Here is a 27,730-nt window from a genome sequence, read left to right as displayed (position 1 = left end):
GGCGGGGCGCGTGAGGGCGGGACGGGCGCGTGGGGGCGGGCGCGTGGGGGCGCGACGGGGCGGGCGTGTGGGGGCGGGCCCGGCGCGCCGCTCTTGCGCTGCCCACGTGTCCCTCGCAGCGCCCCGTAACCGCGCCGGCACCAAGATGGCGGCGCTGACGGGCGGACAGCGGCCGCGCCGGGGGCCGCGGGGGCCGCAGCGGAGCTGCCGCGGCTGAGGCCCCCGAGCGCAGCTCAAGGCCGCGCCCGCCGCCGGAACCCCGCCTGTGGCCGCACCGGCTCCGGCCTCGGGGGAGCCGGGACATGGTGCGAGGCGCGCCGCGCCGTTGCCGCCGCTGAACTCGCGGGCCGCGCCCGGCTCGGAAGTCCAGCGGGAAGATGTTCTCCGCGCTGAAGAAGCTGGTGGGATCGGAGCAGGCCCCGGGCCGGGACAAGAACATCCCCGCCGGACTGCAGTCCATGAACCAGGCGCTGCAGAGGCGCTTCGCCAAGGGCGTGCAGTACAACAGTGAGTGCGCGGGACCGGGCGGGCGCAGGGGCCGGGCCTGGCGGGGGCGGCCCCTGGCCGCGGGTCAGTCCCGGGGCGTCTCGTCCGACGGCTGCGGGCCGAGCAGTGCAGCGTCGAGAGCTGCCCGCTACCGCGGGCGTCCGCCTTGGGGCCGTTACGTAACGCGCGGGCGGGAGCGCGGAGGCCGGCTCCCGGGGCGCTCGACGGGGGCGCGAGAGGCCCGGTCGGCTCTGGGTCGAGCCCTGGGCTCTTCTTTGTTGACTTGGTGCCCAGCTGGAAGCAGAACATCATATCTGCTACGCCACGCATTTTCTCTTCTTTTTTAAAGAGGCAATTGCAAGGGATATATTTAGAAAGGCTCCAGGAGGCACAGTCTCTTCTTGTGGTTGTTGGAGACCTCCCTGTCCCTGCCGGAAGGAGGGGTTGTGCAGACGCCCCATGCGCTCAGGACGGATCTGTGTTCCTTTATAAATTATGTAAATTGTGCAGCTCCCAGATGCGGACTGCCCTCTTGACCTCTTTTGAGCTTTTCCATTTGTAGGCTCTATAGCAAAATCTAAAGGCTTTTATGTGGTTTCCTGCTCTGATACTCTTTCGCTTAATTTCTGGAGATTTTGGAACACACTCCACCCCACTTAACTCACTTTAAGGGGTCCCTTATGTTGCCCATTATATTTCGATGGTAATGTGGCATATTAAAAAAACTGATAAGGAAGACTTTGTGCAGGTTTGAAAGCAAACTCATTTTAGATGTGTGATTTTTGACATTTTGCGTTTATTTCTCGCACAGAGAATATTAAGTCAAAATATTCATTTACGCAAATCTTTGAGAATCTACATTTGAATTCTTTATTTAAAGTTATTGCTTGCAGTGATACTTTTAAACCTAATCGTAGTCCCTTGGAAATCAGACCTGAACTGCAAATTGATCACTTTTTCAGAAAGGGGTCCCTAAAGGCCTGCCCCCTTGTGGTCCCCGGTAGAAGGGACTAAAAAGAGCTGTGGAATTGTAATTCTTAAGATTTAAAAAACTATTCTCCAGTAGCTCAGTGAAAGGTGCCAAGTTGAGACAAATGTAGATTTGTACCAAAATTACGTTTTAGAAGGATATTGTTATTATTGTTAAATAATACACAGTTTTGAAAGTTTTCCATTTCCTGTGTTAGAATACAAAATTTCTAGTGCACATTTCCCAGACCAGCAATATCATAAACCAGCAATATCATAATTGTAGATTTAGTATTCTTATCAACTGTTTTATTTCCAAGCACTTATCTCTTATAGAACATTGTCCCCTGGGGCCAATTAGTCATTTTCTTTTAAATGATAGGATAATGAGAAGTAAGTCACATCACACATTCACAGAGTCCCAGCACACCCATCAAATCAGAATCAAACCCTGAATAAGACAGTGGATCTTATTCCCATTTTAGAAGTCATTTGCATTTAAACTAGAAAGAAGAATGTTTCCATGGTCAGTCCACCCTCTTCTCCTGCTGTTTGATGAGAAGTGTTAGTGTGGGGCAGCCTCCTGAAGGAGGAATCCCTTGCTGTGGAACTCTCAGCTGGCCTTGCTGAGGATCCTGGGACAGAGACCTGCAAGAGAAATTCAGTCGACAGACAGGTGAAGCAGCACAGTAACTCAGTGGAAAAGAGAATCAGTCCTGGAAAAGTGTGGCAGAGCAACTAAGCAGATTCCAGCACATGTCTGAACAGGTTTCAGAAGGAAAGCACAGCAAGAATGGAGACAAGGCAGCATTTGAAGAATTGAAGACTGAGGATTTTACAAAGTTCATGAAATATGTGAAACTCCAAGAAGTGCTGGTCCAGAAATTTAAAAAATATCCACAACTAGATACATTATTGAAAGTGTTCAGTACTTCAAAATGTAAAAAAAAAAAAAAAAAAAAAAAAATCTTTGATGTTTCTAGAGCAAAAAGACCACTTTCTGAGGACTGAACTAAGGACAGCTCTGGGGAGCTTAGGGCCTAAGTTAAGTCATGGTCAGCCTGGGGAGTCTGTGCCTGGCTCTACAGCTGTGGTGGAAGGAGTATGGTTAAAATTGCTTTCAGCCTCAGATTGATAGCCTTTTATACAGAGGTGGTTGCAGAAGCATACACTGAAGGATGTTCTTTAGACAGATGGAAATTGAACTCAAAAGAGGTGCAGGATTTAAAAAACAAAGGTAAGCAGAGGAATTGGTCGGTGTGAGTGAAATCTAAATACATTGGTTACCTTAATCATTAATGATAATGGTTTATATGTATGTTTCTGTTACAAAATACCAGAATAACAACAAGGAAAGGTTTATTTTAGCTCAAGGGTTCAGTCCATGGTCAGCCAGCTCCATTGCTTTTAGGTTTGTGGCAAGACAGAAAACATGTAGAAGGGCAGGTGGAGGAAAGTTGCTCACCTCAGGCAGTCAGGAAGGAGAGAGAGAGAACGAGCACGCACACAAGGAAAGGGCCAGGAAGCAAGACATGCTCTTCCAGGGCACGCCTCTAGTGGCCTACTTCTCCAGCTAGGCCTAACCTACAGTTTTCACTAATCCTAATAGTCCACTCAATTTTGAAGCCATCAGTGGATGAGCAAATCAGAGCCCTCGTGACCCAGTCACTTCCATATAAGCCTGTGTCTGGACATGGCTGCATTGGGAATGAAGCTCTCAACACATGAGCTTCATGGGGTGTGGGAGCATTTCAGATCCAGACTGTAACAATCGAGAATATAAAAGAAGGCGCCAAAAAAGCAGAAATCACAGAAACCAGGACGAGAACTGAAAAGAAAAGTGTATTAACATTAATCTACATTACAGTAAATGTGAATGTTAAAATTTTTAAGAGTCACTGTTCAAAGAAAAAATAGTTTGCAACTCTTCAAATAAATACCAGGTAAAAAGAAGGGGAAAAAATCTTGTCCAACCTATGAAAGACAGCAAAGGCTGCAAGAAAAACCAGGATAGTAACTTAAAATCATAAAATCAAGTAGTTAGAAATAACACCATTTCTGTCATCAGTCACACAGTGTCATCAAGCAAGACTCACCAGTTCAAAATAGGAATGGGAGGCCTGATTTTTTTTTTCCCTTTAAATTGCCCATATGGTCTCCAAGAGACACTCCAGAACTTAATGTCAAAAGCTGGGAATAAGGACTTGGGAAAAGATAATGGGCAAGCATGACCCATAAGAAGGCTGCCCCAGCTGTAGTAATGTCACACAGAACACACTTTGAGGTAAAAGAATGGATGGGAACAGGGAGGGAATTGCAGACAAAAAACAATTATTTGTATGTGATTCTTCAGTCCCTCTCGAGAAGGGTTAGCCAAGAAAAAGGACAATCTCAAAAAACACCTAAGATTCTATATCAGGGCAGGTGCGGTGGTGCATGCTTGTAATCCAGCAGTTCAGGTGGCTGAGGCAGGAGGATCACCAGTTCAGGGCCTGTCTCTAATAAAATACAAAAAAGGGCTAGGGACGGGGCTCAGTGGTTAAGGCCCCTGGGTTCAATCCTTAGTACCCCCCCCCCCCAAAAAAAAGAAGAATGTATGTGAGGACCGCATTCTGTGACGACAGTGCCACTGACAGGGTCTGGCTATGTGGTCTTTGCTGTTCTCATGGGCTCAAGTGGCACTCCTGCTTCAGGCTTCCAAGTAACTGGTATGTGCCACTGCTCCTAGCTCCCAGCTTTGTTCTGAAACTTGAAAACACTTCTGTGTCAGTCAGCACTCTGTAGCTCTAACAAACGCTTGAAATAGTCAACTTACAACAAGGAGAGGTTTATCTTGGCTCAGTCTTAGAGGTTTTGGTTGGGGGTTGATTGGCCCCAGGCTTTGGGCTTGTGCAGCACATCATGATGGGAGTCCATGGCAGAAAAGAGCCACTCACCTGTGTCCAGAGGCTTGAGGTGGGCATGGGTGAGAAGAGATCAGGGTCTCACTGTCCCCTTCAAGGGTACAACTCCAAGACCTCCTACAAGGCCCCACTCCTAAAGGTTTTACTGTCTTGCAGTAGCATCATGCTGGGAATGAAGCCTGTGATACACGGGCCTGAGGGCAGGGGGTTTAAGATTCATATTGTAGGGGCTGGGGTGGTGGCTCAATGGTAGAGTGTTAGCAATCTAGCACAACTAAATAAATACTGAGCAAGTAGAAGGAAGAAAATAATAGGCAAAAAGCGTAGACATGATAAAAAAGGACCAATTGAGACATTCAGCAAAACAAAGAGGGTGTGTTTTGTGTGTAATTACTATTAAAGTAGACAACTCTGGGAATATTAATAAGAAAGACAAAGCACAAATACCAGTCATGCAGAATACACATCTCTAAATATAAAATATAAAAATGTGGTAACTACTTTGCAGTACTGGGAATTGAATCCAGGGTGCTGTATGTGCTAGGCAAGCACTGTGCCACTGAGCCCAGTCTCCAGTCCTACATATTATGAGTAACTTTTACCAATAAATTGAAAACTCAGCGTAGATGGTGTCCTGGAAAGTGACTCCACAGGACCCTGCCATCCAGTGAGCAGTGGGTCCAGACTGTACATAAATGCAGAAGGTGGGAAAGCTGCTCAGTCCTTGACCCCAAACAGACCAGAAGAGCGCCACCTGTGAGCACAGATGGGAAAGCCTAACAACAGAACAGGAAGTGGAATCTAGAGAATTATAAAGTAATAGCACTAATGAATGTGTGTTGAGACAAGTAGGATTGCCTTGGGAATGCAAGGATCCTTCAAGGTATGATTTACCAGCAGGATAAAGGAGAAAACAGTGCAATCTTAAGAGGTAACAGGAAAGGGGCTGGGGATGTGGCTCAAGCGGTAGCGCGCTCGCCTGGCATGCGTGCGGCCCTGGTTCAGTCCTCAGCACCACATACCAACAAGGATGTTGTGTCCGCCGAGAACTAAAAAATAAATATTAAAAATTCTCTCTCTCGGGGCTGGGGATGTGGCTCAAGCGGTAGCGCGCTCGCCTGGCATGCGTGCGGCCCCGGTTCGATCCTCAGCACCACATACCAACAAGGATGTTGTGTCCGCCGAGAACTAAAAAATATTAAAAGAAAAATTCTCTCTGTCTCTCACTCTCACTCTTTCTTTAAAAAAAAAATTCTCTCTCTCCTCTCTCACTCTCTCTTAAAAAAATTCTCTCTTTCTCCCCCCCCCCTCACTCTCTCTTTAAAAAAAAAAAAAAGAGGTAACAGGAAAAAGCCTTAATGAATTCAACACTCATGATTTACAAAAACAATGAACCCCCAAAACACTTCTTACCAAACTAGGAATACAAAGGAGCTTTTACCTGTCAAAAGGCATCTACCCAAACCTGTGTGTAACAGTGAAACATAAGATGCTTTTCTCTTGAAGCCTGAGCCAAAACAAGGTCACCCATGTTAACTGAGTTCTTCACAAAATAAGAAAAGAAGATGGAGAGAGGTTATCTCTTCCCTCGGGGACAAAGCTTACAAAATAGAAATGCCAGTCCCTCCTCTCAGGGTGCACTCGCAGTAGACCCAGCCTCCACATGTGGCAGTGTGGTCCCAATCCTCTGGACAGCTCTGCCCTGGAGGATGGTATAAGAGAACACCTAAGAGAGCAGTGCATTCTGCAGGTCTTGAACTTGGGTGCACAGCTGCTTGGCTCCCTGTTCTCGGAAGTGGACACCAGGTCCGGAAGAAGTAGACTCTGCTGCCCTTCTCCCCATGCTGTTTACCAGACCCTGGAGAGGGTGGGCCTTTGTTAAGTCCCTCCAGAGAAGCTGCTGATAGAAGGGAATGGTGCCCTGGAATTGGTCATCACTGCTTGACCTCTGAGTGGGTGTGCCCACAGAATCATCATATCGTCCAGAAAAATTTCAAATGGAGATTTCTTTAAGGTGTTCATTGGGTGGTGATGGTCCAGGCAGCCAGGAGAAACACCACAGATTCTTGCAGATGGATTCAACCATAATCGAATGAGATGGGGAACTTTTAGTACTACATTATAGTACTGTTTAGTACTTCAATGTAGCAAATGTCATCACCCATTTGTCCAAACTCAGGATGTGCATCACCAAGAAGCAGGGAAGGGCAGTGTGCCAGTCACCACAGGTATACTGAGGGTAGAGATGGACTCTGGGAAGCGGGGCTGTGGGGTCAGGCAGGGCATGATCTGTGTGTATTTCCCACTCAGTTTTGCTGAGAACCTAAAACTTCTTTTTCTAAGAATTTTTGATTGAGCTAATTGTGGTGGCCTGTAATCCCAGTTATTCTGGAGGCTGAGGCAGGAGGGTCACAGGTTTGAGGCCGGCCTGAGAAATTTAGCAAGACCCTGTTTCAAAAGGAGGGCTGGGGATGTGGCTCATTGGAGAGCACCCCTGGGTTTAGTACCAAGTACCAGGAGGAAGGAGGGGGGCAAAAAATTAATGTAAGAAAACAATTCTAGAACTAAAGGATGTACATTTTTCACACTCTTATTTTTAGGCTGAAAGGGTTCATGGAACCTTGCGCCATGCACAGGAAAAACACCTGCCAAGGTTCATGTGACATCTTTGCAGTAGCAGAGGGGAGAGTAAGATAAGGGGGGGTTCACAAGGGCTGGAACAGTGCTCACTGAAGCAAGTAGGTCTAGTTATGTTAATGACAGGTACATAGGTGCTGAGGCAGAAGACACCAGGAGAGATTCAGGATCACTAAATGTGATTTTTAAATGTTCACAAAGCTGATAAATATATCGTACCCTATAATAGGTTCTGATGCACATTTAGGAAAGATAATGATCTATAAGAAGAAGTTGATCCTAGATTAAGATGGAGAATGTTCATCACTAGTAACATGCTCTATAAGAAATGATAAAAAGAGCCTTGCAGGTTGAAATGAAAGGATACTAATAGTAACTTGAATCCACACAAAGAAATAAAAAATACTTATGAAAGTAAAAAAAGAAGAAGAAATTGAAGGTAAAACAGCCCTCAATAAATGAGTACAGAAGACAATTTGACTAGTAAAGTTAAAAAAAAAGTTGATCTAATTTATGTGAGAAAAGTTGTTATCAATTAAAAAATGCTCATTCTTTTAACCCCACATGGAAAATTCAGAACTGACCATAAGATGTTTCAATACATTTCAAAGGATTTATACCACTTTCCCTAAACTCAGTGGCAAATAATAACCAGGAATTTAAAATCTTACACTTGGAAATCAAGTGACGCCTTTAATAGGAGTAGTCATGGAAATAAATCACTTAGAATTGAATAACAGGAATGCCACATACCACCCCTTGAGGGGGGCTCCACTAAGCATTGGTGGCATTGCTGGATGCTCGCACTGGTGACAAAGAAAAGCAAATCAAAGAGCAAGGAATTGAGGAAACCCAGGGGGAGCCAGTGGAGACGTATGGAAGGAAGGCCTTGTGGAGAGAGGACTCTGAAAGGGCCAGTGCGAGGTCAGCAGGAGACAGTGCCCACCGCTGAGCTTGTGTGCAGGTGCAGTGCTGGGCTGGAGCCCAGAGCCTCATGGCCAGGCAGGCACTCCACCACTGAGCAGCATACCCAGCCCTTTTTCTTCAGTTTTTACTTCTGAGACAGGGTCTCACTAAGTTCTTTAGGGCCTAACTAAATTGCTGAGACTGGTTTTGAACTTGTGATCATCCTGCCTCAGCCTCCTGAGCTGCTGGGATTGCAGGCATGCTCCACCATGTCTGGCTTAACCCTTTTTGTTTTTATTTTTTTATTTTTTATTTTTTAATATTTTTTTTAGTTGTCAATGGACTTTTATTTATTTTTATGTGGTACTGAGAATCAAACCCAGTGCCTCACACATGCCAGGCAAGCGCACTTCCACTGAGCCTCAGCCCCAACCCCTTTGTTTTCATTGTGACACAAGGTCATGCTGCACTACCCAAGCTGTCCTGAAACTGTTGGGCTCAGTGATCCTGCCTCAGCTTCTCAAAAGCTGCATTACAGGCATGTGCCACCACACACAGCTTGTTTGTGTTTGTTTTTGTTTTGACTAGTGCATTACAGTTATATACAATATTGGGGTCCATTTTGACATGATTATTCAAGCGTGGAAAACTTAGTTTTAAATGGACATGATTTTTGCTCAGAAATGAAAAAGATACAGCATTTTAAATGCAGTAAGCAACAAATCTAGACAGATTAGATGCTGTGTGTAAATACTAAGAAAATTTGCCACAACTGGTCCAAGAACCTGAAGTCCCATGAAAGCAACACCCTGGCTCCTGCCTCATGGCCCTGCCTGGCAGGAAGAGTGACTCTTGCTGCCCACAGCTATAGAGGGCTAGCATACTCTCCCTGTTACCTCCCTGTTCTGAAAAGAAAAGGACTTTTTACACTCCTGGACAGTAGGTAGTCAGCCTCCCCAGTCCTGGCTGTTGGCCTCTCGGGAGCGATCGGAGCCTGCTGCCTGAGAACAGACTGAAGACTGCCTCTCTGTCTGCCTCACTCCTGTGGAAGGAGAGAAGGGCAAGGGCCCCTTGTGTCTCTAGTCGAGGCCTCCGGTGGGTGGTGCCCCTCCAAGCCAGCAGAGGGTGTCCCTGCCACACACTCCCTACATTGCAGCTCAGGTCCGAGTCACAAACTCCAGGAGCTCCTGCAGTGTGTAGCACAAATGTGTATCTGGCTGACACGGGGTGAGCATGAAGCTCTTGTGCTCTCTGGGAACATAAGAAGGTAGAAGAGGGTGAGTCCCTGAGATCTGAGAACAAAAAGTTGTAGTAAAGTTGGGGCTTGGGAGGAATGTGGAGGTACGGAAATCAACTTAACGCAGCTTTCAGGAGAAGAGATGAATATCAGTGGGAACAGAGGGGCCTTGAAGTAGGAGCAGGGGAAAGAAGTTAGACCAAGAGATGGCCCAGGACAAGTCCGGTTGAACTTTGAGGCCAAGGTGGCCACTAGTTTTTGGTATCTGGGGTCCTGGGCACCACAGAATTTGAGAGAAGAGAGGAACTTGACACTGGAGCCCAATGAGACAACCTGGGAGAGGGACATGAACGGAGGAGCTCTTGAGTTTGCCCCTTGGCCTGGCTCTCCTGAGCTTCCCCTGCCTCCCTGACCCTTCCCTGACTCATTCCTGCAGTCCCTGCTATTCATGGTGTTCTTGGTGTCTTCATCCAGGCTGTCTACCATCCGCACAGCTTGCAAGACTGCCCAGGGAGTGCCAACCTGACCACTGTGCTCTGGGGTCCTCCCCAGCCATGGGTGCCTCAGCCCTCCCACAGAACTGCCCATCTCAGGAACAGGGCTACCAGAAAACCCAGAGACTGCTTCCCCTCATGTCCACCCCAGGCTCACTTGCTCCAGCAGTGCTCATCTTTGCTGACCCTGTCCTTCACCTGGAGCCAACAGACTCCAGGGCACGGGCCTGGCGCACACAGTAGAGTCAGAGATAAGTTGCAGCCCACTGTGGAACCTTGCCTTCAGAGTACCAGGGAGCTGGGAACAGTGGCCACACCTGTGACCCCGAGACTCAGAAGGCTGAACCAGGAGCAAAGCAAGTCCCAGGCGAGCCTGGGCAATGTAGCCAGATCCTCTCAAAATAAAAGGAGAGGGGTACAGCTCAGTGGTAGAGCACTTGCCCACATTTTTGAGGCCCTGGGTTCATTCCCAGCACCAACCAACAAGGGGCTATGGTGAAAGTAGGTCAGGAGCAAACTATGGAAGCGCCAGGGTGCCACCATGGGCACTTCAGCTACTACCCCTCTGTGATTCAGCGGTTTAGCCCTCACCCTGTGGGTCCTCTGCAGTCCCCCAGGGGAGATCCTGCTCTCCCAATTAGAAAACATGGCTCAGGGTGTGGCCTCTGTCAACCTAGGAGGAGACTCCTGCCCTTGCTGCTTCCAGTGGCACCGTGCTCGTTCACTGCTGGGCTTCCTTGTGCCTTGGGAGAAGCTGTCCATGTGCCTTGTCCAGTTCTTTCCCTACCCATTTACTCACCTGGGGCTTGATTCCTGCAAAACGGCCTTCTGATGGAGTAGACATGACCTTTGAAGTCATTTATTAAGTTGTGACTTTGATTCCTCTTCCTTTCTTTTTGCCTCTCCTCACCCCCAGTGAAGATAGTGATCCGAGGAGACAGGAATACGGGCAAGACTGCTCTGTGGCACCGGCTGCAGGGCAAGAAGTTCGTGGAGGAGTACATCCCCACGCAGGAGATCCAGGTCACCAGCATCCACTGGAACTACAAGAGTGAGTTTCCCCTCCTCCCAACGTCAGTGTCCCTGGCCCATCTGCTCCTGGAGATGTTTTCCCCAGACTGAGGAAACACGGGCCACACTGTGGAATCCCCAGCTAGACACACTTGGGCTGTTTTGGGGGCTCTTATTAAAGCTGCTTTTGAATCACCCCATCTGGATTTAAATCTGTGAAATTTCAACTCAAATTTGAGTCTTGGGCCAGGGTGGCCACAGGTTCAGGAGACGGTAAAGGAAGCACTTCCAGAGACTGAAGCTCCCCAAGAGGCCCAGGAGTAGCCCTTCCTGGAGCACAGGGACACTCCCGTAGGCCTGCACACTGGGTAGGATCAGCCCTGCGGGAGGGTGTGCTTCAGACCTAGTCCTCCCTCCCTCTGGGTCCTGGGCTCTTTTCATCCCAGCACACTTTGGAGTAGGGCATGGCTGCTGCAGAGGGTAGGGGGTCATGGGAACTTGGAAAATGGCCTCCTTCTCATGAGGCAGCTCAGAGTGGGCCCGAAGACCTAAAGAAGACCTGAGGAGGAGGCTGCAGGGTGGGTCACAAGGCCACCACTATCCTGGACCTGCTCCCCATGTCCAACAGCTCTGGCCTCCAGCACTGAGCAGGGTTCCCTCTTACCTCAGAGTAAATTGGAGGCCGTCAAGATGAAGAAGTCGGTTAAGGGGAATGTGATTCTGGTGGCCATACTGTGTTCAGTCTGTCCAGTGTATGGAATGACCTGAGGACTCAGCAGGCTAAGGGCCCAGTAAAGGGCTCCTGTCCAAGCCAACCCCCTTCCTTGCTCAGGCCTGCCCAGATCCTGGGTCTAAAAGGGCAAGTGGGCACGGAGCCTACACAGAGCTCACAGGGAAATAGAGCCCACAAAGAAGCTAGCAGCTATGTGCCTGGGGGCAGGAGGCACTGTGCCTTTGCTCTGCTGCCGGCCTGCGGGGGCCACCCTGCCTACCACCAGGGAGCTGCTTGTCAGGTAGTAGGTAGTGCACAGGTCCCGTGGGTACTGGCACCTTGGGGAGGGGCAGGCAGCCACATCAGAATCGTCCCTGATTCCCAGGGGTGATGCTGGGCACTAATCTGAGGATTTTCCTGTTTCAGCCACTGATGATGTGGTGAAAGTCGAAGTCTGGGATGTTGTTGACAAAGGTAAGGTGGTGCTTTACTTTCTGCTCATGCTCCATTTTCTCTGAACAGAGGACCTACACACACACCCACTGCATTTGCATGTTTTGTGCCCATAACCTCAGGTCTTGGCACCTACCCTGTGGTCCTGTGCCCTACTTAAGACCTCTTTTTCCCTGTCACACACTCCCAGCACCGTAGTGTTGTGGGAGATGTGAGTTTGCTGACAGCTGTTTACTGGTAGGCTCTGGGTGCCCTCGGCTCCCTCCTGAGCCTGGTCTAGGTTCCAGGTCCCCTCCACTCCCCTCTGTGTTTGGTGAGCAGGGTAGATGTGCACAGTGGACCTGTTGCCACCACAGGCTGGTCCGCTTTGGGCATGTTTGGTGCTGAGTGGCCAGTCATCTGCTGGGGTGGGCATGCTTCAAGCTCTGTGGCCCACCTGGGGCTCATTACAGCTGGTGTGGCTCCCCAGGCATCAGATACCCGTTACACTGGGACTCTGGTGTCTGAGTGGCTGGCAGCCCTGTCCTAAGGGAAAAGGGGGGTGCTGGCCATGGGGCACACAGGTGACTTTTGGGCAATACCTATTTCATCTGGCAGAAGGCCTGATGCCTAGTGGTCCCCCCATGACCCGATCCCTGTCCAGCTTTCGTCTGCCTGACCACAGCTGTGGCGCTGGGAAAACCTGGCCTGGCATAGCCCCTCGTTCAGATGGAAGGTGCAAATCCCACACACCACAGCAGGAAAGTGCAAAGGTTTTCACTCACAGATCCTGATGGGGAGAACACTGTGAGTCGGGAGGACAGTCTTCCATGCCTGGGTCATAGAACAGAAGCAAAGCGTTAGGCAGAGGAAGAAAGACTGGCCTCTGGCCAGTGCCTTTGTTAGATCAGGGTATTTTCCAAAGAGGAGTTTTAATGGGTGGTTTAAAGCAGGTGGTACAAGTTCTATGGTGTCATACTGTGTCTGAGGTCACTGAGGTGTGTCATGCAGTCCATGCAGCCTGTGTCCATGCAGCCTCTGTAGCTGCCCCTTCAGGAGATGATCAACTGACAAAAGTAGCTGGATGGACCACCTGAGAAACTGGAAGGAGGTGTAGACATTGCCAGTGGTGCTAGAGCCCTCCTTCTGGTCTCAGAGAGTTAACCGTGCTTGGGACAATGCCAGGACCCCTTGAGCAACAGGAACTCACTGCAGCACCCCACAGGTCAGGGCTCTGTGCCTATGGCTGAGGCTCTGCTCCTTCATTTCTGGGCAGACCCCAGCCCACATGCAGACCTTCCCCAACCAAACTTACAGAGCCAGCAATCCTCATGACAGTGTCTGATCTCATTCCTGTCTTCCTGTATCAGGTCACAGTTCCCCCTCTGTGATCCTTGGGGTGAGATCTCACAGCTTTCCCTGGTGCCAGCAGTGTGAGTGTGTGTGTGTGTGTGTGTGTGTGTGTGTGTGTGTGTGTGTGTTCAGCATGATGCTAATCAAGAGGTGACCTGCCATCCTCAGCTTCCCTGGCATGGCTGTGCCGGACCCTCCTTGGGAAGAGTGTCTTCCGTGGGCTTATGGTTTCCAGTGCAGGAAGTGCTGCTCCTCTTCTCTCCCCAGGCTCATTTGGGAATGGATTCAGGTCCAGTGGGATGTTGGAGGGTCAAGGGTATTTGAGGCCTCCTCTCAGTGGTTGCTCCAGGGGCAGGCCATCTGGAACCCATCCCAGTGGACCTGTGTCAACCTGTGCTTCCACATAACTCCTCTGCACGCTCGGTGCATGTGTCTCTGGCCTTGTCACATTTTCCCACCTCGAGGCAAGAGTTGTATCTGCCTGCAGGCACCAGGCAGCTCCAGCTGAGCTGTCCCCCACGACATGACCCTGTCCTGGCCACTTCAGAAGGAAACACTTCTGCCCCATGGAGGGGCTGTGGTCTTGAGCTTTGTGCTTCCCCAGCGCCTGCCTCAGCTTTGCTTGCACTTGCTGCAGTGGGATGCAGGTGTCCCATGGGCAGTCCTGGAAACCTCGTGGGCTGTAACCCAGTGTTGGATCAGCCTGGGGATCAGGCTGGGACCCCTTCCAGGGGGCATGCTGTGTTCTCAGCTGGCATGAGGGCCTGGGGAAGGAGGGTGATCCTCCTGTCCAGGAGCACTCTCCTGCCCTGCTAGCCCCAGCACCAGGTCTGGTGATGGCTGGTGGAGCTCGCTGGGTCCACACCTGCCTGGCAGAGCCTCACTCATCGGCTGCAGCCAGGCAGCACCAGCTTCCTTTTGGCCTCACATTGCTCCTTATGGGGGCACCCTTTCTGGTGAGGAGGAAAGCATCTCTGTTCCTCATCCCCATGGGACAAGGTCTGAGCACTGTTGACAGCAACAGAGTGGGAGCAGTGATGACTGAGGGCTGGAGGCCAGTGGCGAGTTTGTGAGGACAGGCAGGTTAGGCCCGTGGGCTGCAGGTGTCGACTGAAGGGTGGGGCAGAGCTCATGAACATGTGGAGGGCTTCTAGAAAGAAGGGAGACAGGGAACAGCTTTCCCAACTTTTCATTCCTCTGGCCTCCCTGTCCCACCAGCCAAGCACCTGGCTCCTGTTCAGCTCCAGCCCTCCTGCCCAGGAGCTAGTCCTGTGGCCACTCAGTAGCAACTCATTCCCAAGAGTGTGCTGGTTGAGGGCTGGGGATGTGGCTCAAGCGGTAACATGCTCACCTGGCATGTGCGGGGCGCTGGGTTCGATCCTCAGCACCACATAAAAATAAAATAAAGATGTTGTGTCCACCAAAAACTGAAAAATAAATATTAAAAAAAAAAAGTGTGGTGGTTGAGTAGGAGGCTTCTGCCATCAGGATGTGGACAGGAACAAGCTTATCAGCTGTCGGCATGCTTGTGCCTGTGTGGAGGGCTGAGGCTCAGTGTCCAGCCTAGGAGGGTCAATAAGGGTCAGGCCAGGAACTTGGGAGGGGCTGATTCCCCAGGCAGGTCAGAAGATGGTGAGAAGTTCAGAAATGGGCTCAGGAATGCAATAGAATGTGGCATTTTAGATAAATGAGCCTGGTTGTTCTTGGGCTCTTTGCCCTGGAGTTCCTGTGTCGTGAGCAGCACCCCTGCCCAGTTGAACATTCTAGAGATGGAGGGAAGGACAGAGTGTTGTCCCATCTTGTCGTCATACAGAACCCCACAGAGCCTGGTGTCAGCCCCAGGCAGGGCCCTGGCCATCCCCTTGTCAGGAAAGCCTTGATGACTCTGAAAGCCAACGACCTGTCTTGGCAGCCTTGGCCACAGTCACTGTCCTCCTCCTCCCCCCTAGCCAGGCTGCAGCTGGGGTTGAATTCTAGGCCTTCTTTACACTCTGGGCACTAGCATCTGAAATCTCAGGGAGTAACGTGAGAACTACTTTAGGAAATGCAGCTTTGCTCACCCAGGCTTTGCCCCCGTGGGGGACCCCTCCTGCCCTGGGCTTGGCCTTGGGGCTGTTAGAACTGAGCCAGCAGGAGGCCCCCTTCCCTCCGTGGCAGACTTGGCTGGCATAGGTCTATAAGCTGTCTAACCACCTGAGCCCTCCTGCAGCTGCTGGGCCCTTTGGGCCTTTGCCCAGCGTCTTTTAGCCCAGTCTCTTGCCAGCCTTCCTCCTCTGAATGGCCCTGTCCAGAATGGGGGCCCCATTTTTCCCTTTCTCCCAAGACTGAGCAAGGGGCGGTTGGAGATGTCAGGAGCACTCCCTTGGGTCAATAGCTGAGCGGAGCACAGTCTAGCGTAGCGCTGCAGGGCCAGAGTGGGACTAGGTAAAGGCACGTTCCCTTGAGGCATTCCCTGGACTTAGGGATCCCACCTCATAAGTTTTGTTTGTCATTTTATAAGGAAAATGCAAAAAGCGAGGTGACGGCTTGAAGACAGAGAATGATCCCCAGGAGGTAAGCTGCAGTGTCAGGACCCCAGACAGAGTTGTCTGTGGTCACTCGGGACCCCTGGCAGTCTCCAGCCCTTCAGGCTTTTCTGCCTGCCCATCTTGGGTTCCCCTGAGTGTCCCAGTTACTCTGTAGATGTGTAGGCTGCTGACCATTCCTGGTTGTTTCCGGACCCCATGCCATTGGAGGTTGGGTTTGGCCACCCCAAGGGAGTGACCCTGCCTGCCCTTCTTGGTTTCACTGACCCTGTGTGAGTTTAAGTGACCTGGGTAGTATGTGAGTGGCTACACTTTACTTGACTGCCAGAGCAGCCTCAGCCCTTAGAAATCGGGGCTGTGGCCCTGAAGTCTGCAGCCCAGTGCACCCCAGTCCTGTGGTCCCCACTTGTGCCCTTCTCCTAGTTGTTTCAGGGTGCTTGTACCCTGGCTTCTCCCTCTGGGCAGGGTGCCTCTTCCCTCTTCTTCCAGGCAGGACAATTAAGTGCCACACACACCCACCTGGCTCTAATTTATGTGCTCTAGAAAGTTGTGATGGCTCCAGAACTTGCTTCCCTATTTCTGAGTGTTGGCTCCCACCCGAGTTGGAGTTTGATGAGGGACCCACCACAGGTTAACCCTGGGTTCACCCCAGCCTTCTCTCTTCATGTTCTCTCCATGTTATCTCTTCAGGTTGAAAAAGTCCCATTCAGCCTTTTCCGGGTGGCTGAGGGTCCACGGGTGGGACCTGGCCTTGGACACAGTCTTACCCTGTCCACTCCTGTCTTCAGGCGGAGTCTGAAATGGCCCTGGATGCCGAATTCCTGGACGTGTACAAGAACTGTAACGGGGTGGTCATGATGTTTGACATCACCAAGCAGTGGTAAGCAGGCAGCGTCCCTTTGCTGGTTCACAGCCTCCTGCAGGGTCTGTGGGCAGTCAGTGTTCCTGCCTGGAGGACCACATCTATGCCTAGGACAGATTGGGCCCATGTCTGTGCCGTGTGGAAGAGAGTCAGATCCGGGGCAGGCCAGTAACAAAGGGCAGCTTTCACAGCCCTGAAGATACCCTCAAAAACCTGGCAGCCAAGTGGCAACTTATGTTAGGGGCGCCTCAAGACCCCTGCACTTGATGACTTGCCAGGAGGACAAAGGTAACAGTCACCACAGCAAAGAGTGAAGAAAAAGTGAGTAGCAGGCAGAGCCCCCTCAACCACCAAAGGAAAAAAAAAAAATCCAATTCTTAGGTGTGATGGCACAGACCTGGAATCCCACGACTCGGGAAGCTGGGGCAGGAGGGTCACAAAGTCCAAGCCAGAGCCAGCCTCAGCAGTTTAACGAGGGCCTGAGCAACTTAGCAGACCCTGTCTCAAAACTTTAAAAAGGACTGGGGATGTGGCTCAGTGGTTAGGACTCCTGGGTTCAATCCCTATACCCCCACTCCCCACAAAAAAACTGAAGAAGCCAGGCTTGATGGTTCACCCTGTAACCCCAGCTATTCAGGAGGAGGCAGGAGGATTGCAAATTCAAGGACAGCCCAGGCAACTTAGTGAGACCCTGTCTCAAAATAAAAAGGTCTGCAGGTGTGGCTCAGTGGCAAAATGCATGCCTCGCAGGCAAGACCCTGGGTTCAACCCCCAGTACCACAAAAAATAGAATACAAGTGTTGAAGGAAGGCCTGACAGCCATTTTAGAGATAGCTTGTGAAGTGCTCGTGAGGCCTCTCACTGCCTTAGGGTCTGCCGTCACTTACTTATTCATATGACTGTGTCATGACGGCTAGGCAAGAGCTCTACCACAAATCACATGCAGAGCCCCTGCATAATCCATGTTCATCACAGAAAACTGGAGAATGCAGGAGAAAACTGTCAAGAGAGCACCACCACTAGCTGCTGGCAGAGTCCAGCCTTTTTGAAGTTGTAGTTGGACACAGTACCTTTATTTATTTTTATGTGGTGCTGAGGATTGAACCCAGCACCTCTCACGTGCTAGGTAAGCACCCTACTGCTGAACCCCAGCCCCTCCCCCAGCCATTTTTTTCTTCGTAATGTGGGCACATATGTGCTGGAGTCCTACTATTGCTACCCAGGAAGCATGTTGCTTTTCTTTCAAGGACATGTTTCTACGTGGTGGGATACACAGGCTTCTGTGGGTTCCCATGCTAGGCTTTGGGAGCTAGAGCTTACACTTGGCACACTCCATTGACTTGAGTCTGAAGACCTGGGCCCTCAGGGTCTGGAGGCTTTGCACGCACATCCTCATTCCTTCCCTCACAGCCTGTAGGGACCACATGCTACAGCACCACCTGAGGAGGGCTGACCACCAGCTTCTGGGGCTGTCGGCAGCATTTTGGCAACAGAGCAGGCAGTCACTGTATCCTGGGCCATGAACTGTGACTCAGTGGAGTGCACCTCTTGCACACGTGCATACAAAGCGGCACTCCTCGCTCTGTTGCTGAGCTGGGAGGAGAGCTTTTCTCCTGCACAGGTTCTGGTGGCTCATTGGCCTGGGGAGGAGGAAGTGGCTTTGCCCATGTGAAATCGAGTTTGGATGTTGAGGGGCCACCTCAGCTCCACTGAAGTGTACTGTAGCCTTTGCAGACAGGCCACATGAGGCCCCTGTACCATCCAGGGGGCATAACTGGAAGGACAGGCAGTACCCTGAAAGCCAGTGAAGACCAGATAGCTGGGCTGAGCATGGGGCTGCAAGTGTGCCTGGGCTGCAGTGTGGAGAGTGTGCAGGAGGGCCAAACTGCCTCAGGGAGGAAGTGGTCAGGTGCTTGTCGGGGTCCTTAAGGCTGCAGCTGTTTCCCAGGGCTCACATAGGGGCACACATCAAACCAGTGCATGAACCTGGAGGCACCTCGTGGGCAGGGAGATTCAGGAGAGGCTGCTGCAATTATGGGCATGTGGTGTTTCCACTACTTCCTTTCCGTGAGGAAGCTTGGTGACACCACTAGTTGTACCCTTCCAAGCCACTTGGAAAACAGTTTGGGACAACCCGTGAAGCCAAGCAACAAGGAAGACCCATGTGAGGTCAGTTCTAGAGAGACCTGCCTGTTCACCCTGCAAACCTGGCAGCAGAGTTCTGAGGAGCGGGGCCCTGAAGACAACTCAGCCAGCAGCAGAAACATATCAGCAATGGCATCCAAGAGCCCAGTCAACAGGCAGATGTGGACAAGCTGCAGCCCTGGCCGTGGTGCATGCCAGAAGCTGAGATAAGCCACCTGTGATGTGTTCCTTCAGGGTGATGCTGGAAATGGGCGAAACTGGAGGCAGTTTTGTAGGAACATGCACAAGGAAAGGCAGAGGAATAGGGCACCTGGCCTTGGGGTGCAGAGGTGTGTGCTGTCTGTGAGAAGAGGTGGACAGGGCTGCAGACTGCACGGTTGCAGTGCTCACTGGTATTCTCCAGAGCCCTCCCACAATGATGCGGTCTTAGAGGTGAAGGGCAGCCCCAGTCCATACAGTCCTCTGGGGTGGTGCGACTGAGGCTGAGATACTCTCCCTCCCAAAGGACCTTCAACTACGTCCTCCGGGAGCTTCCCAAAGTGCCAACCCACGTACCGGTGTGTGTGCTGGGCAACTACCGAGACATGGGTGAGCACCGAGTCATCCTGCCGGATGATGTGCGAGACTTCATCGACCACCTGGACAGGTGAGTGCCCTGGGCCTGCTTCCACCTGGGGTAGTTTGTTGTACTCGGATAGCACTGGGGAAGGATGAACAAGCTCTCCCAACACTGTGCCAGAGATGGAGTGACAGCTCTGGCCCAACCTGGGGAGCCAGGAGGGAAAGCCTGGGGCACTGGGGTCTGGAACCCTGAGGCTCAGGTCTCCACAGTATGGCAGTGCCTTGGGACATGTCAGTGAGGGTGAGGTGCCAGGACCCCCAACAGGCTACCTGGCTCCTGTCCAATTCCTTAAGCCACCCTGGAGGGATCCAGAGCTCCACTACTGGTCCTGCTTGTCCAGTAGCTATAGTGGGTCCTCAGCCTGCTGCAGGAGGGAAGCCCACTGTGGTCTTGGACACAGGAGTGAGCCCAGCCCCACCAAGGGCCTTTCTCTTGACTTCCTTCTCCTCTGAAAACAGGCCTCCAGGCTCCTCCTATTTCCGCTATGCAGAGTCTTCCATGAAGAACAGCTTCGGACTCAAGTACCTACACAAGTTCTTCAACATCCCATTTCTACAGCTGCAGGTGAGTCCTCATCATGCGAGCAGGGCCACCAGCAAGGACCCAGCAGGCTGGAGCTGGGATAGCCAGCAGGGCTGACCCAGGCCACCAAGGGTAGGGTGCTGGCCATGTCCCCACATAGGAAGCCCCTCTGCCTCTGGCATAGCTGTGGTGCCCACCTTTCTTTAGATACATATCAGATGCAGAAGTCCCCGTCATACTGAGGTCCTGTCATCATGGGGTGCATTCCAGGGGATGTGTGGGGCCAGCACTCACTCTGGACTGTGGCCCTTGGACCATTTTGTAAGGACAGGCTTTAGTGTGCCCTGCCTAAGTCGTCCCCACCTCCTGGGTGCAGGTGAGGCGAGGAGGCCTGGCACTGTGCCTTTGTCTGGGATTCTTTCAGTTAGTAAAGCTGTGCAGCTGGTGAGGAGGCCCTAGGTCCTTCACCCAGTGTCTAGCATTCTGTCTTGTTTCCATGGTACTTTTATCAAAGGAACCAGCGTCGGTCTGTCATCCTCCTCTGTTCCTGTTCCCTCTAGGACCCCACTAGTGTGCGCCTCACCCTCCTGATTTGCTTTGGGGTTCATGACCTTGCTCTTCTGAGGTCTAGGCAGCTGTCTTGCAGACCTCCCCTCCTTTGGGTCCAGCTGAGGTTTTTCTTGTGGCTCCCTGGTGGCTTGGGTTGTGACAGAAGACTGCAAAAGTGAGACACCCTCCTTGGCTTTTCATTACATGTCCTGTGGGGCACATGTGTCTTGTCATGGGACAAGGGAGGCAGTGGACTCCTCGGGAGCCTCTGGAGCCCTTCCAGTTTCCACTGTGGGCATAGCCTTGTGGGCAGCTGAGTGCTGGGAGTCCCGGGACCGTCCCACTCTTAGTATCAGGTACTTCAGGCACACAGACCATGTGTGGTGACCTCCCAGCCCAGGGACAGCAGTGAACTGGACAAGAGTGGGAGGGTTCCATGGGTCCTGAGCATGGACCCAGAGGACTAGGGCCAGGACAGCTGCAGCTGGTGGACAGAAACGGAGTGGAACAGGCCTGGGCTGGCTGTCTGGACACCCACAGTCCTGCCACCATTCTCCAGACAGATGTCAGACTTCATTCCCTCTTGCCTTTTTTCCCTTTTGAGAGTCATGAGACCCCTGTAGCGTGGGGCTGTGCAGGGAGCCATCAGTTAGGAGGAAGGCCAGGTGTGCAGGGTCCTGTGGGGGCCTCACTCTGTTTCCCAGCACTGCGCACATGTGGCCTGCAGCACTCACAGCATGGATATCATGATCAAGGGTGCAACATCTGTATTTTACTAAATTTGAATCTAAATGTGAGAAGTACTGTGAGAGGCCAGGGCTGGTGTAACCCAGAGGAAAAGTCAGCTCAGCTTAGATCTTGGAGGGCTACAGTTTGCCCTAGGCCGTGGCTGGCTGAGCCTTGCCACCAAAGCTGTTCCTAGGCCTTCCAGGGCTCCTTATGTGCGTGGGGATCACCCTTGTCTTCTGCCCAAGTAGTTGGCAAGGCTGAGCTCTTGTCTGCATCAGAAAAGGCTGCACATGCATGGGGTGCCATGGAAATGGCAGGTGCACTTCTCTAGGTGAACTGCGGGGCTCCTGAACCTCCAGAGACATGTTATGGAAATGGAAGGGGGCTGCTTTCAAGTACAGATCCTATGTGGCCATCTTCTGAGTCACATGGGCCAGCTGTGCAGGTGGTCAGACCCCACACACCTCGCAGTCCTGCCCAGTGGGATGCTCAGGGTGGAGAGGTGTGCTGCTCAGCCTTGTCCACTGGTCTCTGCAGAGGGAGACGCTGCTGCGGCAGCTGGAGACGAACCAACTGGACATTGATGCCACGCTGGAGGAGCTGTCAGTGCAACAGGAGACCGAGGACCAGAATTATGGCATGTACGTGAGCCTGGGAGCTGGACCTATAGGCCAGCATCTCTGCGGGGGCGTGCTACCAGTGGGCCCCAGTGTCTAGATGTGGGTTGGGCCCAACCTTTGTTCTGCCCAGTGAGGTGGTGGAGGGAGCTGCACACCTGGGATTGCTGAGTCAGCTTGAGGGTACAGCATGAGTTGGGGGTGCCCCCATCCTGACTACCCGGCCCCCTTGGACAGGTGTCTCATGCTGCCACCTGCAGCCCTTCCCTTTCCTCTGCCAAGGTTTTGTATTATTAATGTGTGATAATATAATATTTAGTCAGGTCAGTGCATGTCTGGAACAACTGGAAATAAATCATAAAAGGAGCTACACTTACAGTGGAGTGGGCCCAGCCCCTCTAACAGGCTCCTGGGGACAGGGTGGATGGTGGCAGACCATGCATACTCAAGCTTCAGTGTCAGGCCTCCTTGCACAGATCCTGCAGACCCTCCCTCAGCCTGTGCAGCTGTGAAGTCACAGTCCACACAGGTGGGCCTGGATGGGCAGCTACTTCTGTGTCACTTACTGACTTGACTCCTTATATGGAATGAGCCACACCTGCTGACTACCAGGTGTGTGGTCCCAGGCCAGTGCAGACAGCCACATGGCCCATCCGAGCTCTGGCCAGACCAGCTGGCCCCTGATGGAGCTTGGTTGCCTCCTGCCCCTAGTGGGGTTCAATTTTCCAGATTGGTGCCAGCATGAATTGAGAACTTGGTTTTGGGAAGGATCCAGTGCTGGAGAGTGGCAGAAAACAGGACAGGTTATCCCAAATGGCCTGGCCACTGAGCAGCACATGTTCTGCTTGCAAGAAAGCCTGGGTCAGGTTCAGGTGTACTTCAGTGCTGTAGTGCCTGCCTAGCATGCACAAGGCCTGGTTCCATCCCCAGTACCTCCTCCACAGGGCAGAAGCTGGGCGGGGGGTGGCTGACAACTGGATAGGCCGCGTCCTCTGTCCTCCTGGGTATGATGCAAGCTGGACACTCCAGTACCCTTATGGCAGAAAGACTGCCCTCTGGAGCCTGGGAGGGAGAGCTAAGAGGCCTCACTCCAGCCCTCTGCCCTCCCTCCAGCTTCCTTGAGATGATGGAGGCTCGAAGCCGCGGTCACGCATCCCCTCTGGCAGCCAATGGGCAGAGCCCATCCTCAGGCTCCCAGTCGCCGATTGTGCCTCCAAGTGCTGTGTCCACAGGGAGCTCTAGCCCCAGCACACCCCAGCCCGCCCCCCAGCTGCCCCCCAGCACCTCCTCAGCCTGCCCCCCTGTGCCACCCATATCCTCTGCACCCTCCTCCGAAGCCCCGCCCCTTCCTGCACACCCCTCTATCCCTGCCCAACCCCCACCCCAGCGACGAAGCATCATCTCCCGGCTATTTGGTACCTCGGCAGCTGCAGATGTGGCCCCTTCACCTCCAGGTAGGCCCAGAAGCAGCCCTTTCACTAAGTGGACTCATGGAGTGACACCCTGTGCCTGTGGCCCCATGTGCCCTGTATACCAGGATATGGCCCCCATCCCTGGCAAGCTTCCCCCTTCCTCCTGGGCAAGTGGTCCCATGGCCAAGCTCTGGAGGCAGCTTTGGTCTTCAGCCCAGGCACACAAGCCACCACCCTAACCCCTTGCTGCCCTGGGGACAGGCCCACAGAGGGCTCAGGAGCCGGCATCTGTTGTCCACAGAACCTGCCCCAGCCTTAGAGGTCCCAGCAAGAGTCCAGAATGTTGAGGACTTTGTTCCTGAAGACAGGCTGGATCGAAGCTTCCTGGAAGACACAGTCCTGCCCAGGAGTGAGAATGGTGGTGCAGGCCCACAGCAGGACAGTGACAGGTGTGGATAGTTGGCAGACCTGAGCACAGATGTCTAAGACACCCCTGGGGGTGTCACACAGCATCCCTGGTGTTCTCTGGGAAGTAGTCAGCACTGAGGACAGAAGCAGAGCTAAGTGGAGAGCAGAGGGAAGTGCCTGGGCCCTGAGCAATCCCTAGGCTGGTCCACTTGGAGGTTGTAGGCAAGGCCACCTGGGTTTCAGATTTCCTGGTGGGCCAGAGCAGGCGCTTCAGAGAGGAGAGACCGAGCTAGGTGTACATACTGCCCACTGGCACATACCTGTAATCCCAGTGACTTGGGAAGCCAAGGCAGGAGAATTTTATGTTCAAGGCCAGCCTTGGCAGCTTGGCAAAACCTTGTCTCAAAATAAAAAGGGCTAGAGGCATAGCTAGGTAGTAGTGCAACCCTAGATTCCATCCCTAGTAACCCCCTCAAAAAAAAAAAGTAATACCTTGGTAGCTGCAGATGTGGCCCCTGCACCTGTGGCCCATGTGCCTTGCCTACCAGGATATGGTACCACAACCCAGAGCTGGGTTCTGAGCCATACCCTTCCCCCTGGGTCTGGCCTCTGGGGCCAGCCCCTCTTGCCACTCTGCCCTAAGTACCATCTCCAGCTGATCCCCAGATTCAAACCCAGGTTCCAGTCCCACTTGGCAGATCCCACTGTGGGTGGCCACTGGCATTCCCAATGTCACCACATCATGGTGAAAGTGGGCTTCTCTACCAGAAATGCATAGATGGATAAGCCCAGGTGCCCAAGCTGGGTCCCTTTTCCCACTGGCCACCCCACTGGCTAGCAGCAGGCACCACTGCCCACCTCCCCACCCATCTCTGCTCAGGTCTCCTCACTGGAGCACACACCCAGGGTGGGACAGCCCCACAGGCAACCGGGGTGAGGAGCCAGCAGCACATGGTTCCCTGTGGCCTCTGACTGCCCTGCCCCTCCTTTGCAGTGACGGGGAGGCCTTAGGAGGGAACCCAATGGTAGCAGGTTTCCAAGACGATGTGGATCTTGAAGACCAGCCCTGTGGCAAACCCCTGCTGCCCTCTGGCCCCATCCCCAGCACACACATCAGTCTTTCGAGTGAGGAGGAAGCGGAGGAGGTGGCAGGTCACTCCAGAAGTGCTGCCCTGCCTCCCCAGCAGTGCTCACAGCCAGAGCCAAAACGGTATGGGTGGGGCCCCCAGGGAATGCCCAGGAGCTGGGGGACAGGGCAGCCCAGGGTGGCCTCCAAGTTCCTGACCCTTCTTGCCATGAAGGTCATCCAAGGCTTCATGGCCACAGAAGACAGCAGTTCCCACACAAGCAACAGCGCCCTCCTGGCCAGGCGGGCTTCCCACTAGCTCTGGGCCTGAGAAGCTCAGCAGCACCAAGCCACCCAAACTCGCCACCAAGGGCTCCTCTCACAGACCTGGAGATGGTAAAGATGGGCAGGTGTCGTCCTCAGAGAGTGATCCCGAGGGGCCCATTGCTGCCCAGATGCTGTCTTTCGTCATGGACGACCCTGACTTTGAGAGCGAAGAGTCGGACACTCAGCGAAAATTGGTGAGGACAGGTTGCTTGCTGACTGTCCTCCTGAGAATGGAGGTCAGGAGGTGAGGGCCCAAGAAGATGGGTCAGTGCTGGCTTCCTGTCCTGCTGTGACACTGTGCCACCTGGGAACAGTAGATGGGGCCTGTGTAGGATGTCCCACATCCTACACAGGCCTTGCTGGTCCTGACTCTAGGGTGGGCTTGGGAGCATACACACCTGTCTCTGGAGTCCCCTGAGAACTCCCCACCTTGTTTCAGGGAACCATGGGGGTGGAAAGGGACAGTGGCCCTACCAGCTTCTCCTTGTCCAGGATGAGCTCCCTGTGAGAGAAGACCCCTCTGACGTGACTGACGAGGACACCAGCCCGGCCCAGACACTCCCACCACCCAGGCCTCCTGTGCCCTCCTTCAGAATGAAGAACGATGCCGATCTCTTTGGGCTGGGGCTGGATGAGACAGGACCCAAGGAGAGCAGTGAGGAAGGTGGGCATGTGTGGGATCCATTAGCCTCTTTGGAGCCTGGAGATACAGGCCATGATCCTTGTCCAAAGGCCAGTGTTAAAGAGTCAGCCCAGCCTGAGCTTTTTCCCTTGGGCTAGCTGTTGGCCAGTGGGGTCTTCCAGCTATGCTGTACCTCCTGGTGTGGCCCAGGACTGAGGCAGCCACATGCACAAGCCTAATACCAGCAGTGTGGGGCAGGGCCAAAGCCTGAGAGTTTGAGCTTCTAATCCCCAGATGTTCACTGTTCTGCCAACACCCCAGGATTATGACTGTTCTAGGGCTGTGACTTGGGACCAGACTGGAGGGGTGGACAGCTGGGGGTCCACATAGCAGGTACTTGGTGGCAGCACTCTGAGAGCTTGCATCTACTCCAAAGTTGGCCTCTAGTGTGGACAAAGCTGCTGTGATCTGCAGTTCTGAGCACACGTGGTTTTGCTGGTGGTTCCAGCCCCAGCAGGCTGGCCCTGGTCCTCCACTCTCAGACCCTGACCAGCAGCTTAACCCTGCACTGTAGCAGGAGTTTCCTCCCAGGCCTATTCATGGTGTGTCAGCCTGAGCACATGAGAGACTCCAAGGTCACCCGTGGCCAGGCCCGACCTGCAGTGGGCTGCTGCAGAAGCCTCTGCCCAGCACGCCAGCTGGGCAAGGTAGCCACACAGCTGAAGCATGTCTCCCACACAGACAAAGATGGCAGGCCGCTCACCAAGGAGAAGAAGAAGAAGAAGAAGAAGAGCAGAGAGGTATCAGCCACCCTCTACTGGCCTGGGCCTGTGCACTGGGGGGAGGTAGGCTATGGCCCCCTAGTGGCCCCAGGTGACTGACTGTCCCCCTGCCAGGAAGAAGAAAAGGCCGCAAAGAAGAAGAGCAAACATAAGAAGAGCAAGGACAAGGAGGAGGGCAAGGAGGAGCGGAGGAAGAGGAGGAAGCCCCCTCGAAGCACCACCGAGCTAGAGGCCTTCCTGGGGGGCGGGGCCCCAGGCCGGCACCCTGGGGGTGGAGACTATGAGGAGCTGTAGCCTGCACTGCTGTTCTGGGAAAGGACCACCCTACCGTGTGTCCCAGCCATCGCCTTCGCCCCCTGTGGCCTGGCCCAGCACACTCTGCACTTGCTTCCTTGCTGGAGGAGGCCCAGGGCCAGGCCTCTGGCCAGGCGCCACAGGTGCTGGGCCTCAGGCCAGCATGAGCCTGCTCTACAAGGAGGGAGGGGATAGCTGGGCTGCAGCTGGCTTGGTGGATTACCTGGTCCTCTCCAGGAAGAGCCACAGCCAGTCCCCAGCGTTTCTCAGGGAAGTGACTGAGGCAGAGGAGGGACCCGCAAGGGTCTGTTTTCAGAGGCAGGGCATGGGGCTGCTCTGCTTCTCAGATGTCCACCACCCAGCCCTGCTCCTGCTTGCCCTCCCAAATTCTCCAGGGCCACAGCATGCCAATGGGTTCTGCTTCCTGTCGCAAGCCTTGGGCTGTGGACTATCCCTTCCCATGGACCCTGAGCACAGGTGCACACTCATGGGAGAGTGGCAGCACCCACCTTGCAGGGTGAGGCCTGTCCTGGGAGAGGGTGGGCGCAGCTGCACCTCTGCACAGGTGAGCCAGGCTGGAGCTGGAGGCACCTTTCAGACACTCCACTCAGACTATAAAGCTCTGGTTTTACCACCGTGTCTGTTCTTTTCCTTTCTTTGGCTCTGTGAGCCATCTGTGGTAGGACCAGCCTACCACTCCTTCACCTAGGTTTCTTAACAGCCCCAAACGCCTTCTCCAGAAGCAGCTTCCCTCACCCAAGAGTGGTCTCTGACTTACCACTGGCTGCCTCAGCTCAGCCAGGGGCCCCACCTGGCGCTGGATGTGCTATGTGCTGTCCATGCTGAACTGCCAAGGCTCTCTTGGGTGTAGTGCACCTAGGCCAACACCAGGCAGCTGCTGCAGAATACCCAGGGCCCAACCCAGTGAGGCCAAATGTGCCCTGCCCCATACAGCCTCCCTTCCTTCTGGGCAGTTGCCTGCAGCCTTTAGAGCCCCACCCTCACCAGCAATCAGCAGCATCCAGCCCCTGCCCACCATAGGATGTTGCCATGGAATCCTCCAGGGGCCAGCAGGCAGAGCTGCGAGCTGGTGACGTTAGGGATGGGG

The 27,730-nt window shown here is 53.2% G+C and overlaps 1 protein-coding gene across 2 annotated transcripts; it reads left to right on the top strand.

The window, feature by feature from the left end:
- Window positions 1–81: 81 nt before the first annotated feature.
- RABL6 (RAB, member RAS oncogene family like 6) lies at window positions 82–27,259 on the top strand. Of its 2 annotated transcripts, XM_081279008.1 has the most exons (15): window positions 82–507; window positions 10,549–10,683; window positions 11,782–11,829; window positions 15,641–15,693; window positions 16,454–16,545; window positions 19,178–19,318; window positions 19,753–19,858; window positions 21,632–21,735; window positions 22,825–23,165; window positions 23,425–23,572; window positions 24,526–24,741; window positions 24,833–25,118; window positions 25,417–25,588; window positions 26,288–26,346; window positions 26,443–27,259. In XM_081279008.1, exons 1-15 carry the CDS (start codon window positions 378–380, stop codon window positions 26,620–26,622), a joined length of 2,211 nt encoding a protein of 736 aa, XP_081135134.1. In that variant the 5' UTR covers window positions 82–377; the 3' UTR covers window positions 26,623–27,259. The 2 variants fall into 2 exon arrangements, with proteins under 2 accessions (XP_081135134.1, XP_081135135.1); XM_081279009.1 differs by lacking the exons at window positions 82–507; window positions 10,549–10,683; window positions 11,782–11,829 and adding an exon at window positions 13,202–13,220.
- The last annotated feature ends 471 nt before the right edge of the window (window positions 27,260–27,730 follow it).

This window comes from Spermophilus citellus, assembly GCF_964194105.1.
Source record: "Spermophilus citellus genome assembly, chromosome: 2".
NCBI classification, from domain to species: domain Eukaryota; kingdom Metazoa; phylum Chordata; class Mammalia; order Rodentia; family Sciuridae; genus Spermophilus; species Spermophilus citellus.
This window is presented reverse-complemented; position numbering and strand designations above follow the sequence as displayed.